We start from the raw sequence: 18,111 nt of genomic DNA on the forward strand, positions 1-18,111 counted from the left end.
CAGGGAGGAGTGGGCCAACATCCCTGCCGAAATGTGCACAAACCTTGTCACCAACTATAAAAACCGTTTGACATCTGTGCTGGCCAATAATGGCTTTTCTACAAAATATTAACATGCTGTTTGTCCAGGGGGTCAAATACTTGTTTTTCCTCATCAGATGGTTATCAATTTTTATAAATTCATATGATGTGATTTTCTGGAATTTTCTTTGGGATTCTGTCTTTCACTGTTAGAATGTACATATGATTAAAATTATAGATCGTTGCATTCTTTGTAAGTGGGCAAACCTGCAAAATCAGCAAGGGGTCAAATACTTATTTCCCCCACTGTACTTTTCAATGGAATTGTCAGCTTTTGTTTGTTAGTGGTGCTGTTGTTGTTTAAAGTACAGCCTGACTAAAAGATTTGCCAGGATGACATGATCAACCAACTATCTCATGGTCCTCGATATAACACGACATGTCGGTATAGAAATGTCAAAGATATGTTAGAAGTCATAAAGAAACTGACATGTAAAATGTCCTGCACACCACAAACTGTATCTTGGTGACAACTCTTTAACAACCAAACATAAGGGATCCAAACAGGTTTGTGTGATGCATTTACTTTAAATGAATGAGTTTTGACCTATTGTGTTCAGATTTTTCCATCCATCCATCCTTCGTCAACCGCTTATCCTGCGTACAGGGTCGCGGGGGGCTGGAGCCAATCCCAGCTGACATCAGGTGAAAGACGGGGTACACTCTGGACAGGTCGCCAGTCCATCGCTGGTTTTTTAAACTTTAAAATATTGATATCAGTATCGGCCTCAAAAATCCACTATTAGTTGGGATGTAATGTGAAGTTCTAATTTCTAATCGGTATGTTGTATGTGAATGATTCTCAGAGCAGTATATGACAGCTACTGTAATAACTCAGCAATTCATTTCTCATTCATACATTTATTTTACTATATTGTATCTGCCATTGATTTTTCATAGCCTTTTCACAGCAGCTCTATTCAGTGGAATGATTTGACCTGCCAGCTTTATCCCAAGTTGTATTTCTGTCTTCAAAGCTTTCATTTTGAAATGACGGAGCCAAATTTAGGCATTAAAAAAAACTTTGAGTGATTATTTATTAATCCTGTTTTGATTAGAAATGTGTCTCTGCTGAGACCCACCAAACAAACTTTAATTTCCTGCGTCATTTCAAGTTTAATACTCCTTTCAGTCAAAGGGAAGTAGTCATTGACATGCTGTAATTGTAATGTCTGTGATTTTCCATGTGTATTCCCACGCTCAGCTTCTGTTGAGACAGCCTCGTCCTCTCTGCTCTCCTGAGTAAACTCATTCAACCTCATTTACTTCCTCCAGGAGAACTGCATGTTAATCATTCAGCCAGTGAGGTGTTGGAGGTCACCAGCTGTTTTCTGTTTGTTCTGGCTTGTTTGTGCCTGGATGAACTGACAAATAGTGTTTCATCTGCAAACGACAAAGTCGGTTTTTATTACAGGTTGCAGCTTGACTGTCATTTATTTTTTATTTCTCCAGCTGGAACCTCTGATCATTTATTCACTTCTGAACATGCAGATTTATTAAGTCAAACAGGGACAGGCAGAACTTGAAATTAACACACAACTCCTTTGGGGTCAGGCAGTGAAATGTGAAATAGCTTGAGGAAAACTCAATCACAAGCTGAAAACACCACTGTCACTCTGGAATTGGGGTTCATTTTTCCTTCTTCACAGACACATATTTATTTTTAATGTAATGCATTCCAGAAATTTAAAGAAAAGTTATTAAAACCTCCTGCAGGATGATCAACTTCTCCACTGTTCAGCAGTGCACCCAGTATGTTCTGTCAATCATAGTTTCACCAGTAAAGGACTTAATTTCACTGACCGCCTCGAGGAGGTTGTGAACATGGCACAGAAGTACATCTTTTGGGTTCTTTTGGTATAAAACATCACATTACCTTTAGGATTTTGAATAGTATTTATGCATGTAGCATGATGTCACACACATTTTTACTTTTCTAGTTACTTGTGGGAAAGAATCTGAATTCAAACAAAAGAGATGGAGCTGAAGTATCAACAACCATGTTTTATAAGACGACACATCTGTTAATCAAGCAAACACGCACAAATAATACTTTTCTTTTAAGCCGAAATAGAGCATACATGTACAGTAACAGTTACTAGACTCACAGTAGAAGAGGGGTAATTAGCTGTTGAGTTTGGGGCTTGTTGAACATAATTGTAGGGAGATTTCTTGGAGGCAGCATGTTTCGTGGTGCACTGGCTTTAACTTTTGGTCAGTTTATAACAATTTGACCTCTCACCCTGCTCTTTAGGTGGTTGATCAGCATTTTTATCAGGCACTGTTCTGAGAAGAAGACAAAACATTAGCTATCCCAAAGCTGAAAAAAAGAGACAAAAAACAAGATTACAATACAACAAAGAAAAACAGGACAGAAAAAAGGCAGTAAGAAGTGAATATACTGGAGGATAAAAGGTGGTGATAATGGTAAATCTAGTTAAGTTGGAGGTTGGGCTTCAGTCCGAGCCTCCAGGGAGTTTTGAGGGAATCAGAATTCAGCTCACACTCTGCAGCTCCTGAAGTCTGACTCACAGCAGCTAGAAAGCTCCAAGGACACACAGGCAGTCCCTCTGTCTGTCTGAGTCTGTCTGTCTGCTACACACACACACACACACACACACACACACACACACACACACACACACACACACACACACACACACACACACACAAACATTTGTTCCACTATCCCCATGGGGACATCACATTAAGATAATGCATTCCCTAGCCTCTTATTCTAACCTTAACCATCACAACTATGTCTAACCTCAACCCATCTAACCCTAAGCTTAACCTAATTGTAACCTGAACCCTAAAGCCAAGGCTTAACCCTCAAAAGCAGTCTCTAACTGTGAGGACCTCAAATTTTGTCCCCACTGTGACATGAGTCCCAACGGGTCAGTTTGCAGTCAAGTTAAAATCCCTGACAGATAAGAACATGTAAAACACCAAAACGTACTCATTTCAGTGCCTCAAATACCGACGCTTTGAGACAGCGTGACAAAACCAAGTTATTTGACGTAAAATTTACCCTTCAGCATCCCTGTGACACGCCGCAGTTTGCTAGTGCATTGCAATATAGAGGAGGCTAACCCTACTTGCTAGCACATCGGCCGTGCACAGCAGTAGGGTTAGCCGGTCGACATGATTATACATTTAAAGACTTAGGTTTAGGTACAAACATATGTGATGGTTAAGGTTAGGGTAAGTTGCGTCAGGGGGCTGTCAACACCTTAAACACAAACTTCGCTAGCTAGCTTGCCAGTTAGCGACCGCAAGCGCTACTAGCATTTCCGGTCACCCCAGGGTATCATGTACAGACCCAGAGGGTCTGCAGGCGCCGAAGGGTACCTTTTGTGTCAAATAACTATGCTTTGTCACCCTTTCTCAAATCGTCTATATAAGATGCCCTGAGATGAGAGCGGTCTCAAAACACACACACAGACAGACAGACAGACACACACACTAAAAAGTCAACATTTTCATCCATTAAAATCTTAACCGTATATAATTTTATAGTACCGTGGATGCAAAGGATGACGTTGATGTTATTATTATTATTACATTTTTATTATTGATTGAATTATTAGTTCTGTATCTGCATCAATTTCATCCTGCTAAAACTGCTGTTGTATTAATGTATTTAACCTTTATTTAATCTGGAGCCTCACTGAGAAGAATTAGAAATCTCTTTCTCAAGAGTGTCTCCACCAAGATAGTCAGCAGTAACAGTGAGTTATAGATGTAAGACAGACATCAATCACAAGTAAACAGAAATGGGATTATAAAATGTAATCAAATTTCTAATTCACCAGCTTGATAAATTATTTTAGGAGACAACTTAAACAAAAAACAACCATGGAGTTGTCTTAAAACCATCAAAATAAATGAGACCTCTGAAACATCACATTGAATTTTAAAATCAGTATGAATGCAGCATGGCGTCTGATGATGATAAAGTCATCATCCTCCAGCAGGGATACCGCTGATATCTGTTCACTGCCACTTGCCACCTTTCTGTCCTGAGTTTGATGAATGACTCGAGAGTATTGTGTCAATATGTGGGGTTTTTTGTGTGTCAGTAAGCATTTGAACTCACTTTTTTTGGTCAGCGAGGGATCAAGTCAAGACTAATCAATCAGTGTCTCAATCTGGAATATTTGACATTTTTGATACATCACTTTGTGTCCACCAGCTGTTCGGGGAAGTTTGAACCACCAGAAAAAGACAAAACAACAACTCAGGCTCAGATTTTATGTTTTTTTGAACATCTACAAAGTGAAAAACATTGATAACTTTAACAAAGTGAATTGACAAACTGACCAAAGAATTACACACATCTAGTTAAGCAAACTGATTGGTTGATCCAGCCGGGCTTGATACAGAGAAAAAAATCGAACACGCAAACAGGGACTATGGAGTAAATGTATATGCTTTAAAACCAAACTCTTGCTCAAACTCTGCAGTCCAGAGGTTATTGTCAATTCAAGTTCAAGCATATTGTCCCTTCCCCTCCTTTCTTGTCTTTCCCCCACAGACTGGATGTGCTTCTACCTGCGCTGCTGTGTGCCATCTGTCTCCTCGTCCTGCCGTCGTCCTCTACCCCCCACCACGAGTCAGGTACGCACGCACCCTCTCCGTTCCCGTCACTCTCATTCCTACCATCCACTGCTGATGTCCTCCACTCCATTAAATCATACATGACCTCTGACTTTTAAGGGCGGGGGGCTGTCTTCGATCATTTCCTGTCGTTCATTGTTTTTGCTGACATGCACGGTATGGAGGCCGTTTTCAAGGGTGTCATTGTGTCCCGGCAGAAAATCAAGGTTAACTGATGGGCTGAAGGAGGCAACTGAGTGAATTTTATTGTGTCAGAAGCACAATAAAAGCAAGTACTGACAAATGTCACAAACTGCTGACAGTATATATCCTTGCGGGGTGGTATGTGTCATCCTCAAGCTCGGGTCCTTAACTTAGCCGTTCCTAGGACTGCACTCTTCTGGACAGAGAGCTCTGATGTTATACCTGGAATCTGCTGTAGCTACTCTCACAGCCCCCAGTGCTCCGATTACCACTGGCACCACTGTTGCTCTTACTTTCCACATCTTTTCTAGCTCCTCTTTCAGCCCTTGGTATTTCTCAAGCTTCTCGTGTTCCTTCTTCTTGATGTTGCTGTTGCTTGGGATTGCCACATCTATCACTGCAGCCTTCTTCTGCTGTTTGTCGATCAACATGATGTCTGGTTGGTCAGCCATCACCAGTTTGTCAGTCTGGATCTTGAAGTCCCACAGGATCTTAGCTCGGTCATTCTCAACTACCTTAGGAGGTGTCTTCCATTTTGACCTTGGGACTTCCAGCCCATACTCATGGCAGATGTTCCTGTACACTATGCCAGCTACCTGGTTATGGCGTTCCATGTACGCATTTCCTGCCTGCATCTTACACCCTGCTGTTATGTGCTGTACTGTCTCAGGGGCATCCTAGCCAGTCTGCACCTGGGGTCCTGCCTGGTGTGGTAGACCCCAGCCTCTATTGATCTTTTATATATATATATATATATATATATATATATATATATACATACAGGGCAAAATGATTTGGGTCAATGATTTGATCAAATGAGCTATAATTTAAAATTACTGACCTCTGCTGGTGACCAGTAGGAGATGCAAATTGACATATCCTTGGCTGACAAACCTGCTCATATAATACTGTCATTTTGTGCAATGAGGCAGCAAAAAACACACACGCGTCTCAGTTTAAGCTGCCTGACAGAGAATTATTTTTGGAATTAGAACATGTTAGCATGCTAACGTGCTAAACTAAAATAAAACACATTATTTTCATTAGCTCTGTGAGCCTCACAGAGCCGACTGTAGCTGTAGTGTGTGGCTTAATCTTGGTTTACTTTGTTATAGCTATACTGTATGTCACTAATGGCACTAAAAATGTTTGAAAAATTCTATCTTGAATGTTTAGTTTGCAGAGAGTCATTAAAGGAATAGCTTTTATATTTCTGTTTGTTTAGTGATTCAACAAACGTGACACATCATGTTATTTAATAAGCTTGACTACTGTAGATACAGAGCAGCTAGCTGTTTCCCCCTGCTTCCAGTCTTTATGCTGTCTCCTGGTGGGACCAGCTCTGTATGTAACACACAGACATGGGAGCAGTATCAAGAAAAAGTATATTTCTGAAAATATCATCTATTACTTTAAAGCTTGCCTCTCCACAGATGATTCCAAGCTTCTCCAGGTGACCATCCCCACCGGCCGGCCTGTGTTTGCTGTGCTGGGCGGCTCTCTGACATTACCCTGCCTGGTGTCTCTGGCTCACCCACCGCCATCCCCCTCCACCAATGGCCGCCACGCCGTGCTATCTCTCCCCCGGGTCAAATGGACCGTTCTGACTCAAGGCCTAGAGATGGAGATCCTGGTGGCCCAAGGCGACAGGGTGAGAGTCAGCGAGGCCTACAAAGACCGAGCCACGCTGCTCAATTACGCCTACTCCCCCGCCGACCTCACCCTGCGGTTGGAAAGCCTGAGGCACAGCGACACCGGCTTCTACCGCTGCGAGGTGCAGCAGGGTCTGGAGGATGCTGACGATGTCGTTCAGGTCAAGGTCAAAGGTGAGAGAGATGAAGTGTAGTGATTACATATTGAAAAAGTGAAATATTCAAAGGAAATGATGTGACAACAAATGAAAGCAAGTGTAACAAAAAAAAAAAAAAAAAGATTCACATGCGTCCGACCCCTGTAATTTTTAAAATTTAACACAGGGTTGAATCAAAACATAAGACATTGCCCATAAAAAATATTAAGCTTTAAGTGTTTTTATTGCAGGCTGTTGTATAGTTAATTAATTAAATAGCAAATTTCTGCTGCTGTTTTGTCCACAACACAGATGTTACATCTGCAAAACATCTGTCTGAGGTGTTGAGGTTTCAAACTTATTCACAATATTGAAGTCTGAACAAATACACACAAATCTGCCAGTGAGATGCGGCCGTTAGAATATGCAAATCCCACAGTAGTTTTAGTTCATAAATTAAAATAATGGCACTTCATATAAACAATGTTTAAGATAAATTGAGCTGGATTGGAAGCTGTAACATGTAATAGTATACTAATACTCATATCACTACATTAGACTATTATATTGTTTGATTTTTATAACAAAGTCATTATATTAAGATGTTATTAAGATATTAATATAATATATTATATAAGTGTTGTCTCACATACAGCTGGTAAGCAGGTGCATAGGAAATAATGCAAAAGAAATGGTTAATAAGTTTATTGAAAATGCAGTGTTTTTGTCACCGGCAGTAAATTAAAAATCCGTGATGATACATTTTACATTTCACACTATTTACATTTATATACATATTTAAATATTTGACATGAAAAGGTTCAAGGTCAAACAAACTGTCTTCTGGATAATAGAAAAAGCTTCTGTGTTTTTCACATTTCTGTATCTTTATCAAACAATACACGCTGAGCATCTGTGATGAATGGTCCTGTCATTCAGAGCCCCCACCAAGTAGTAAATTATGGATTCTCTGACCACAGTCATTTGTGAGCCAATATATCAGGCACCAGAGAGTCATTTATTGTTAGTCATACTACATGGTTTGTATGCTGAGATTGAACTTATTGTCTTTGGGCAGCATTTTTAGTAATACAGTCAATCAGAGCCTCACATTCAGAGAAACAGTGATGGTTTTTAATAATTCATTGATCTCAGCGAGGAATGTCCCGTGAAGTTGATCAGAGTTATATTCATGTCCCCTTTTCAAGAACAACTTTGTTTAATTTAGTAAAAGTTTGACTATGTGTAAAAGTCCGGCTTTCAAAATCTTTAAAGCACATTCAGCAAAATGTATTTAAAGTATCAAAACTTGATGCGTTAATATGTAAGTGACATTTTAATGCCTTAGTTGGCGGAGGGTGAGCTGTTTTGAACTATTTTAAATACTGCTAGCTAAATCATATTCTATGGACCCATTTTGTGCATAATAATTAATAATAATTACTCATTTAGCTGACACTTTTATCCAAAGCGACTTACAATTGCTATATACAGTATGTCAAATTCGGCACGCCTCAGGAGCAACTAGGGTTCAAGTGTCTTGCTCAGGTACACATTGGCTGATGTGTAGCAGTGGGACTTGAACCCATGTCTCCCACATGAAAAGGCTTGTGTCTTATCCACTGCACCATCGCCACCCAACATAATATATGCATAATAAATGAATCACCAAAGTAACTAATAAGTATAGCTGTCAGATAAAAGTAGTGGAGTAAAAAGTACAATATTTCCCTCTGAAATGTGCTTTATGTAAACAGTACATGTAAAATAAATTAAACTAAATTATGTAATCCTGTTCTGGATGAGAAACATGCGAAATTTTATTCTGCCAAAATTTCTGAAATTTACTTTAATGTTGTGTAACATTTTAATGGAAAGAGCGCTGACACCTACTTTCCATTCTTAAAGCTGTTGTTTGGGGTCTTACAGGGGTGGTGTTCCATTACCGTGATGCATCCAGTCGGTACGCCTTTACATTTGAGCGGGCCAGAGAGGCCTGCAGCGAGATCGGTGCTGAAATTGCCACTCCAGAGCAGCTCCTGGCCGCCTACCACAGCGGATACGAACAGTGTGATGCGGGCTGGCTCTCAGACCACTCTGTGAGGTGAGCACCTGAGAGAAAATGGTCCATTGTCAAACAGGACACATCACTCAACGCTCGGATCAAGTGGCCTCTTAGCTTGACAATTCTGCATTTCGTGTTATGTAGAATTATTTGAGACACTCCGATGTTCAGTGTACGTTTGGCAACAGCCCGAATCCTTTATGCACCTCAACAAAAACAACAGCACTAAACTGCTGGACTACCATGTTGCTGTCAGTCAACAGCATCCAGTAGGGAGGTCAGTTTGGAGGGCTGATAGTGGGCTACTCAGCCAGCTAACATTTGATATGCTCTCTGCATCCGCACATCAGAACACACAGATCATCAAGTAGCTGAGAGGCACTCATCTGATCTCAAACTGTACATTTCTCCCCACTTCAACACTCACTCCGAGAAGAGCTCAAACAAGTGTGATATTTGGAGAGCTGCCATTATGAAAGAAGAGGTACTTAGTGTTTCAGTGATGTGCAGTATTTCCCTCCACAGATATCCCATTCAGATGCCAAGAGAGGGCTGTTTTGGGGACATGGATGGGTTGCCAGGAGTGAGGAACTATGGACTGTTAGAGCCTGATGAGCTGTATGACGTCTACTGCTACGTGGAGAATATTCAGGGTAAGGCAGAGAAATGCATTTTTTTCACTGTTTCAGAAGCATGCAGACTCCCCTTTTTTGTGTACTTTTGTTTTGGGTCTTTTTTTTCCTGGTTTGGGCACCCTTAGTTTCAATAATTGAAAATCTTAATGCTACAACATACAATGATTGTGTGTGAGTGTGCTTTGTCAACAGTTAGCGTGTCTAACTAGTCATGCTGCTGCCCCACTGAACTTCATGCATGGCTCAATCACAGCAATTAAGCTAGTGTGTAAAACAAAAGTGAAATAATGGCCCAAACTGCCGAAATAAAACCCAAGGTTGTAAAGACACTTTTAAATTATACAATCATCTCCTACCACTGATTTTGATTGCTTACCTGACCAGGCTCAGCACAAAAATCACAGCGAAGTAACAGGCAAAAGATCATCAAAACCTGACACCTGTCTCCTTGTGTAAAGGTGAAGTGTTCCATGGCTCCGCCCCCCAGCGTTTCACCTTCTCGGAGGCTAAGACCTACTGTCTGAGTCATGGGGCCGAGCTGGCCAGCACAGCTCAGCTATACGCGGCCTGGAATGATGGACTGAACCACTGCAGTCCGGGGTGGCTGGCAGATGGGAGCGTGCGCTACCCCATTGTTACCCCGAGAGAGCGCTGCGGAGGAGGTGAACCTGGGGTCAGAACTGTCTACCGCTACAGCAACCAGACGGGCTTCCCCGAGGTTCATACTCGACACGATGTCTACTGCTTTAGAAGTAAGAGAACAATCTTCTGTTCAATAAGTGTCTTAGTTTATTTTCTGCATCCTAAGAGTTAACCTGCAGTCCTGCAATGTTCTCGGAGCCAGTGGTCCCCAGCCTGCGGATCAGGACCCTCTCAAGGGGTTTCAAGAGAGTTAACAGGATAGGAGAGTTATTTTTAAATTACTTTCTCTTCTTTCTTCTGAAAGTGATCTTAAAATTTTTCAATTTAAACTTTCTGAGCAGGTTAGTAGGGAAAATCTGTGAAATCTGAAAATCTTTCTGAAGTGAGCCCTTTCTCAGTCTGCGTTGTTGTCTGTCCTTGTGTTCTTGTGGACTTCTGAAACACAATCATTCATGGCCCAAATAATGTTACACCGGAAAGTCCGCATTTAGCCAAGAATGGTACAACACCCCCACTGTGATACATTGCAGTGGAGATTATTGATTTGATCAGCCAGTCTCAGCAAGGTGCAAAAGACCACATTACAGGTTTAAAAGCTTAGTGTATTATTTATATAAATATACTAAAATCCAAGAGAAAACATCTGGGCTTTAATTTCTCAGTCGAAGGTCAGTGTCAATTAGTCTGAAGGTGAACTACTTTAAAATTTGCTGAGTGTTTGCTATTTGTCCAAATTGGTTTGGCTGAAGGTAAAATGAAGGTTGATGTTTTTACTGGACAGTTAATGTTGCACAAAACCATTTCCTCTTTATACACACAAGTCCTTATATTTGCAGATCTTTCCATTCTTTACCAAAAATAATAAAATTTGTCTGCCTGCTGTTGAATCATTAGACTTATTAAGTCTAATGATGAAGGTCACAGATTCTGTTATCTTACATGCAAATTAGCTTTTTTACTAATGAAGCTTTTTCCATAGTGGCAGTAAGAGTAGATCCAATCAAATCCTGCTCAAATTATTAGACAATAATATAATTATATATATGTGTATACATACCAGACATTTACACTGCCAAAGCAAGTGTGAAATATTTTTTTTTTTACATCAACAGAAGAATTGTGTAATAAAAAAACTATATATATATGTAGTTTTTTTTTATTTCACACTTGCTTTGGTAGTGTAAACGTCTGTTTCCCATGCCAATAAAGCCCCAGTGAATTGAATAAATGACATCTCCTGCTCTTCATTTCAGGCGATAACGGCCCTTACACTGAGTCTCCTCAGGATTTTCTTGCTACTGAACCAGAGGACATTGGCCAGGACATTGTGTTCTTAACTAATCCTGCACAGGAGGAGTTCAGCCTGAGCGAGGTGACAGCAAAGGGGGGAGAAGAGGTCCAACGTGCCCAGACGGCCAATCCTGTAAAGCAGGGTCCTGAGGAGGCTCATCCCCCAAGAACGGGTTATGACAAGGAACCATTGCTGACGGTAGACCTTCATCAGTCTGTCACTCCTCCATCTGAGCATCAAGCGCACTTGTTCACAGAGGATACATTGGAGCTCATCGAGAAGGCCAGATACCCAGACTCCTATCAGCCAGCACCTGAAGAAAGCCCAGACACAGATGATGAAGAGTCTCACGTACTTCCAACAGCTTCTCTAAAGGCAAATGGCGTAGTAACTGTCGGTGAAGAGTCTACTTTACCCACAACTGGTGCAACAACTTCAGAGAGTGTAGAGCCCTCAGAGCACCACATTTCTGAGAATGAAAGCCTGGATGCACCAGCTGTTAATGAAACATCTGGAACTGATGCAAATGGGCTCTTTAACAGCTCTCTAGAGGTTCCTCAGGAGGGTGATCTTCCTGTCGTACAAGAGGACCACACTCCAGACGTCCACTTGGATCACTGCTCGGAAACTGAGCTCGTCTGCTCGAGCACCTCCGATGATGTTTCAGGACAGCCAGAAGAGGCCAGCGCTGGTACTTTTGAGGAGATATCAACGGTGATTACTTCACCCCTCACTGAGGAAACAGATGTTCACTCCACCACGTTGTTGCCATCTTTTGAAAACACTTTGCCTGAGAACTATCCAACAGAAGAGGGGTCTGGAGAGGAGAGTGCAAATCCTCTTCTAGATGAGGAAACACAAAACTCAGTGACTCAAAGTTTGGTTGGTATGGACACCCCTTCCACCTCTGAACTGGTCCCTACGCCCGATTCAGGTAAATATGTTGATATTGTTACTTAATAATGGCTTCATGTCATAAGGTAGTTAGCCTATTTAATAGGTGTGATCAGTTGGAAGGAATCTTGCAGGAAATGCACGTTAGACACTATTGGACAGTTGTGGAAACTAACAGACTTTTACTCAAGTACAATTTTGAGGTGCCTGTACTTTACTTGAGTACTTCCATTTTCTGCTACTTTATACTTCTACTCCACTACATGTATTTGACAGCATTATTTACCTTGCAGATTTAGATTATTAATACCAAAAAGAAATTGTTGGACCGTGACTTTAAAGTGCCCTTTTTAAACTACGTGTAGTCCTTGGTCCTGCGTGTTCTTTCATGAAGCAATAGGAGAAGATGTTTTTGGTCCAAGTTAAACAGTTTTATTACAAGTAAATGAATAAAGCTTGCAGAGCTCTGCGTCGATCTTCCTTTCTGTGACAAACAACAAGCTGTATCAGTTCATGAAGTCTGACTGGCTATCTCTCCCTGACCCAGTGTTTTATTATACATCATCACATCATAAAACAATAAAACAAAAGTGTAGGTCAGTCCGTGATTGGCCCACGTCCTCTGACCCCAAGGTTTGTCATCTGACTCCACGAATCACCATGCTGTTGCTGGGCAGATTACGAGCATAGTTCCTGAAATGAGATATCTTGGAGAAGAGATGTTTTGTTACCACATTCCAAACCACCCCTCACCCATTGTTCAGGTCTCCTTATCTGATCATGCAGAGACCCCCTGTTTCTGCAACGCTCCAAAAAACACACACATCAGGTCTAGTTTAATAAATGATAGACCAACATATAAACTTCTACCTATAAACTAAATCAGAGATCACTATAAGAAAACACAATTCTAATGGTTACCCTGAGTAATACAAAAATCATACTATCATAATCTCTCAAAATCAGTTTATATGATACCTGGCAGTTTATAGTGTTAATCTCCAACTAAAGCTAAGGCTGACAGGAATTCGGGGCGTTGATTGCAGAGGTAGTTAAGTAAGTAGTAGTTGTACACTCACTGTCATCTTTGCTGAGTGAAAAAACGTGACAAGTTGGTGCAACAGGGGATCATCAGCGTCATTAGGATTCATCCTCTTGATTGTCTCGTGGCAGTGGATCCAAGATATTTCCCTCTGAACCAAAGTGCTGGACCAAAGGATTGACAAACCAACATCGACATGCCTTGAACCACAGAGCCAGCGTGGCTAAAAACATATCCTTATATGTATTTACAATGTAAATGGTATATAAAGTAAATGTCTACAAATTAAAGCATTCAAATGTTACACACCTTGTCACTGGCATGGTTAATATTTTGCCTATTTCTTTCTACTTCTCTACTTGTTTCATTGTCACTAAGACCTACAGTATGTTGTTAGTCTTTTATTTGTTTTAATTCCTGCATTTTCAAACTAAATTGCTTCAGAAAAGGATATCTATCATTTTGCCGGCTTCTGCTTGAGGTTAATGCCTGGTAAAAAGGAGTTTTTCCTTCCCACTGTTGCCAACTGCTTGCTCATGCTGGTACGGTCTAGGCCTGCTCAATATGAAAAGTGCCCTGAGATAACTTCTGTTATAGTTTCCCTTTTATTGACAGGTTATGATCCTACTCAAGAGCCCCTAGGTGTAACTGTAGAGTCGTCCATCCCAGTCCGTCATGAGGATGAGGAATCCAATAGCACTTCAGAGGAGGCAGCCCCAGATGATCTGTTCCACCAAAATGGACTCGTTCATCCTGCAGAAATCCCAACAGCAGAGGTCATCACGGCCACAGATGACTCAGGCTCCAGTGTAGACACCCCTGGAATGTACAGTGATCCGGTCACTTTGTTGGCCTCCCCTGTATCTGTAACCCTGTCTCCCCCTTCTGTGGAGGTTGAAGCTAGATCCCCAGAGATTATAACCTTCATACCTGAAAGCAATGCTTCATCTGGGGCCGAACCTTTAGAGGACATCCAGAACAAACTTGAACAGGAAGGATTAGGAGAAAGCCCCGTTGTGTTCCTCAGCACATCCCACAATATCACAGACAGTGATCCAGAAGGGAGGGAACAAGATTCTAGAGAGGCATCAGGTGAATCGTCTGGAGAAAGCCCAAAGGTGAAAACAGGACTCCTGTTGACAAATCCAACTCTCTCAACGGACCACACATCTGAGGTAACTGACAGTGAGGCTGACTCTGACACACCTCCTCCATCAGATATAAAAATCACACTGATCCCTCATCTGACCCTCACACCGGGCTGGGAACCAGAGCCTTCTCTCCCCACACCGCCGGAGTCTCACTCTGACCGGGAATACAGCGCGGAGCCTCCAGTCGCTGAGGAATCTGATGATGTCTCAAAGGAGCAAGAGGTCATGACTGAGATCACCACCAGCAGCAACAATGGTGAGTTTAAAGCAGTGGTTTGTCTGTCACACCTTCCTTCAGAAGCCAAAAAAAGGCCATGCTCCCCCACCCCAGCAAAAGTGGATTTAATTCTTATCATTTTGTCGTTGACAATATAGGCGATTGAAATAAACAAGATTCAGGTGAACAAAATACAGTAGCCCTGCTAGCATCAGAGCACTTTTGTTTGTTTATGTCAGCACATCAATCATATTAATATAACTTGAGGTCTGCTCAACATCGATAACAGGTACAGGAAGGTAAAAGGTATACTACAAACCTATTTTGGGTATCAAACATGTAAGTTTGGATAATTTTGGAACAGTATTTCCCACTTACTTGTATTACTGCATTCTGATGTTTTGTACACTAAATGATTCATCAAGAAAATAATTGGCAATTAAGTGATAATGAAAATAATAGATATTTGCAGCCCTAATACTAAATAATAAATATAGAGCAGCAAATTCACTATTTATATCTTTTAGTTTAAAATTCTTAGAGACCAATATGATTTCAGCTGGCAGCTGTTTGTTTACTCAGTTGAAGCCTAATCAACATGAAACTGTTAATATAGCAGCACTAAAATTGAGTTGTCTGCATTTGGAAATGCATGTGAACATAGAAGAAACTGTCTCAACAGAACATGCATCACACGGAGGTGACGTGGAGACCAGCACAGATGAGCCTTCGATTAAAATATGCACATGGCGTCCGGATGAGGAGGAAACCGTAAGTCCAACTCACACCACCGACAGCAGTGACGTGACAGTCACCGCTCCACCGATGTACCCAAAGCATTTTCAACAAGAAGGCGAGGAGTTGACTGCCATGGCGGCCTCCCTGCCTGCTGCCAAAGTTTCTGCCGCAGGACAAGAAGGCATTTCAGGTATCTACACTCCATAAGAGAGTACTGTAGATTTGATGATAACAGGAAACAGGAAATAACAGCTGGTGTTGGTGTGCTTTACCATGGATTTGGGAAGACGGAGGGAACGTCTGTCTCTGAAAATGCCCAATCAGCAGAGAGCTTTACTGTACGCTGCAATTTTAGCACCTCAAGCTGACTCGGCACGACAAAGAGATTAGCTTCCCGTTTTGAATTAATTCTAGGAGAATAACACACAGTCAGCTCCTCACTGTGTTACATAAGAAGGGTTTTTATTATGTATTTTGAGGTTGTTTGACAAATAAAACCAGTTCTATTCTTCAAGCTGGAAAAGGCCAAGAAAAAATGTCTGAAATTGCTACAAATTATAATGGTTTTCTTTAATTCTTTTAATACGCATGTTCAGTTTTTAAGGATTAAACCAAGAAAAATGACCATATTTGGATAAAAGCCTTCACATCGTTGTTGTGTGACTCAGCTCAATCACACTGTGGTGAAAAGCAGCTGGAAAACATGATCTGCACTCTCAGTAGCTTATAATTCGACTGTTACTATATCCAGATCACTCATGCCATTTCAGTTTTAAGTCACAATGTTTATCCACATTAGAATGGACATAGCCACGTCTATTCAAAAAGTACTCTAAGCTGATTTGGGTATTTTTAGAAAACTGGGACACTCCACTTTGATCCTTTCTCCACATGCTATAAAGTTCCACATTTACTATATCGTTGCATAAATAATAAAAAATTTTAAATTATTGCAATAATATTTATTCCCTAAACCAAAACTTCATTGCACCATTAGAAACAAAAATCACATTTAACATTACTACATATAATACTTAAGTAGTGGGTCCCATTCCTGATGCAACAGCTCCCTCTGCTGGTGCCTCTCTTTAGAGCAACTTCGTGTGGGAATAGGTGTAACAAATGGTTATCAATCCTGCAGTTAAAGGTATTTGATTTTTTGAGGACCTCTGAATTTGTTTGTGTTGGTGCAGAACTCATGAACTTGGTGGAAAAGAAATATAATCAAGTTTTATAAAATGATTGTTGGCATGAAAGTAAAACTCAATATGGAATATAAATTCCATTCAGATGGATGGATGGAAAATAAATAAAGTTAGGTTATTGTCTATCTCCAGACAGTTCTTTCTAAAGGAGTATTATTTTAAGAGATCATTTGAATATCTGAGATGCTTAATAACTATAATATTAATACTTAAGTTACTTAATACTTTTAAGTTAATAAGTACCACCTCCTCCTCACAACTGCAGACTCCTGCCTGGAGAACCCTTGTTTGAATGGGGGCACTTGTGTCGACGGTGAATCAACAAGCTGCATTTGCTTGGCCGGTTATGGAGGAGACTTGTGCCAGACAGGTTCAGTGTCAACTATTTCATAAGCATATAAACCCATAGTCTTCAAAATACTAGAAAGACTATAATTTGGTCATTTCTTAAAATATTTCTCTCCTGGCTCTGTTATTCTGTCTCTGTCCTGTTCAGACCTGAAGGCGTGTGAGCCTGGCTGGGAGAAGTTTCAGGGCTTTTGTTATCATCACTTTACCAAGAGGCAGAGCTGGGAGGCGGCAGAGCAGCACTGTCGCATGTGTGGTGGACATCTCATTTCAGTCATGACCCCTGAGGAGCAGGACTACATTAATGGTAAAACCCCTAAAAAACACAATTCCTTTCACACTTAGCTCAACCTTTTACTGACCTGGAGGCAAAAATAATCAGATTTCATGAGTTAGATGGGATTTGTTGGTGCCCAGCAAACAGATTTTTACTCCATCTTTGCAAGTTAGCAAGTGAATGTGTTCATCACCTTGCTGAGCTGATCTTTAAGCTTTATTGTCAGAAACTCAAACCCAGGAGAGAGAAAGTCAGTTTGGTCAGACATCATGAAGGATGCTCCAACTGCTGTTACCGGACGACCATAAAATCTCAGGTGTTGGTTCATCCTAGAACGCAATGACATTGGAGTTGAATTTTGTGCTCTGCTCAGTGACACCATACTTATACACCAATTATACTTCTTGCAGCAGATATCAAACTAAGGATTTTCCATCCCAACAGTCCTCATATTCAGACTCTTGAAAAAGCCAAAGTAGTGAGTTTGTTTTATGATAATACCTCTCAAAATTGTCCAGACAAGACACAACAACCTTTCATGTGTTTCCTCTTATTGAATCTGGTTGTCTCTGTTTTTCGTCTGGCAATGAGGTGATGAGATAATAATCTGACATTCCTGTGGTGGCTGCTTTTTACTCTGCGGGCAGTTGCCATGGATCGTATAGACCAGAGGTGTTCAAAGTGTTTCGGGAAGGCTCAGTGGAATGGAAGTGTAAAGATAGTACATACAGTTATCAGGAGATCACATAGAATAGCCTAAATGTGTGGGGTTAGGTTAAAGAGAGTTCAGAGATGAAGTGGTTTAGGGGGAATTTTACTGTTTTCCCACTTTCAGAGCCAGAAACTAATTAATGCCTTAGGACAGATCTCCCTTTTTTGTGTATTAGGGGTAGTCTAACGTTATGTCGAACAGCAATATAAGGCTATCTTGACT

The 18,111-nt window shown here is 40.9% G+C and overlaps 2 protein-coding genes across 8 annotated transcripts in view; both read left to right on the forward strand.

The window, feature by feature from the left end:
- The window catches only part of mef2d (myocyte enhancer factor 2d), a 197,701-nt gene that overhangs the window by 87,695 nt on the left and 91,895 nt on the right, over positions 1 to 18,111 (forward strand). The window lies entirely within an intron of this gene.
- Positions 1 to 18,111, forward strand: part of bcan (brevican) — a 48,105-nt gene that overhangs the window by 23,553 nt on the left and 6,441 nt on the right. The window contains exons 2-11 of one of the 3 annotated variants that reach the window (XM_046044980.1): positions 4,618 to 4,700; positions 6,317 to 6,709; positions 8,602 to 8,776; positions 9,248 to 9,390; positions 9,831 to 10,124; positions 11,268 to 12,239; positions 13,857 to 14,648; positions 15,292 to 15,537; positions 16,818 to 16,922; positions 17,049 to 17,207. In XM_046044980.1, the coding sequence (XP_045900936.1) occupies positions 4,618 to 4,700; positions 6,317 to 6,709; positions 8,602 to 8,776; positions 9,248 to 9,390; positions 9,831 to 10,124; positions 11,268 to 12,239; positions 13,857 to 14,648; positions 15,292 to 15,537; positions 16,818 to 16,922; positions 17,049 to 17,207 (3,362 nt within the window). Of the gene's footprint in view, positions 1 to 4,617; positions 4,701 to 6,316; positions 6,710 to 8,601; positions 8,777 to 9,247; positions 9,391 to 9,830; positions 10,125 to 11,267; positions 12,240 to 13,856; positions 14,649 to 15,291; positions 15,538 to 16,817; positions 16,923 to 17,048; positions 17,208 to 18,111 lie in introns of those variants that run through there. The other 2 variants (XM_046044981.1, XM_046044982.1) reach the window with 2 other exon arrangements.

The sequence above is a fragment of the Micropterus dolomieu genome, linkage group LG03 (genome assembly GCF_021292245.1).
Source record: "Micropterus dolomieu isolate WLL.071019.BEF.003 ecotype Adirondacks linkage group LG03, ASM2129224v1, whole genome shotgun sequence".
NCBI classification, from domain to species: domain Eukaryota; kingdom Metazoa; phylum Chordata; class Actinopteri; order Centrarchiformes; family Centrarchidae; genus Micropterus; species Micropterus dolomieu.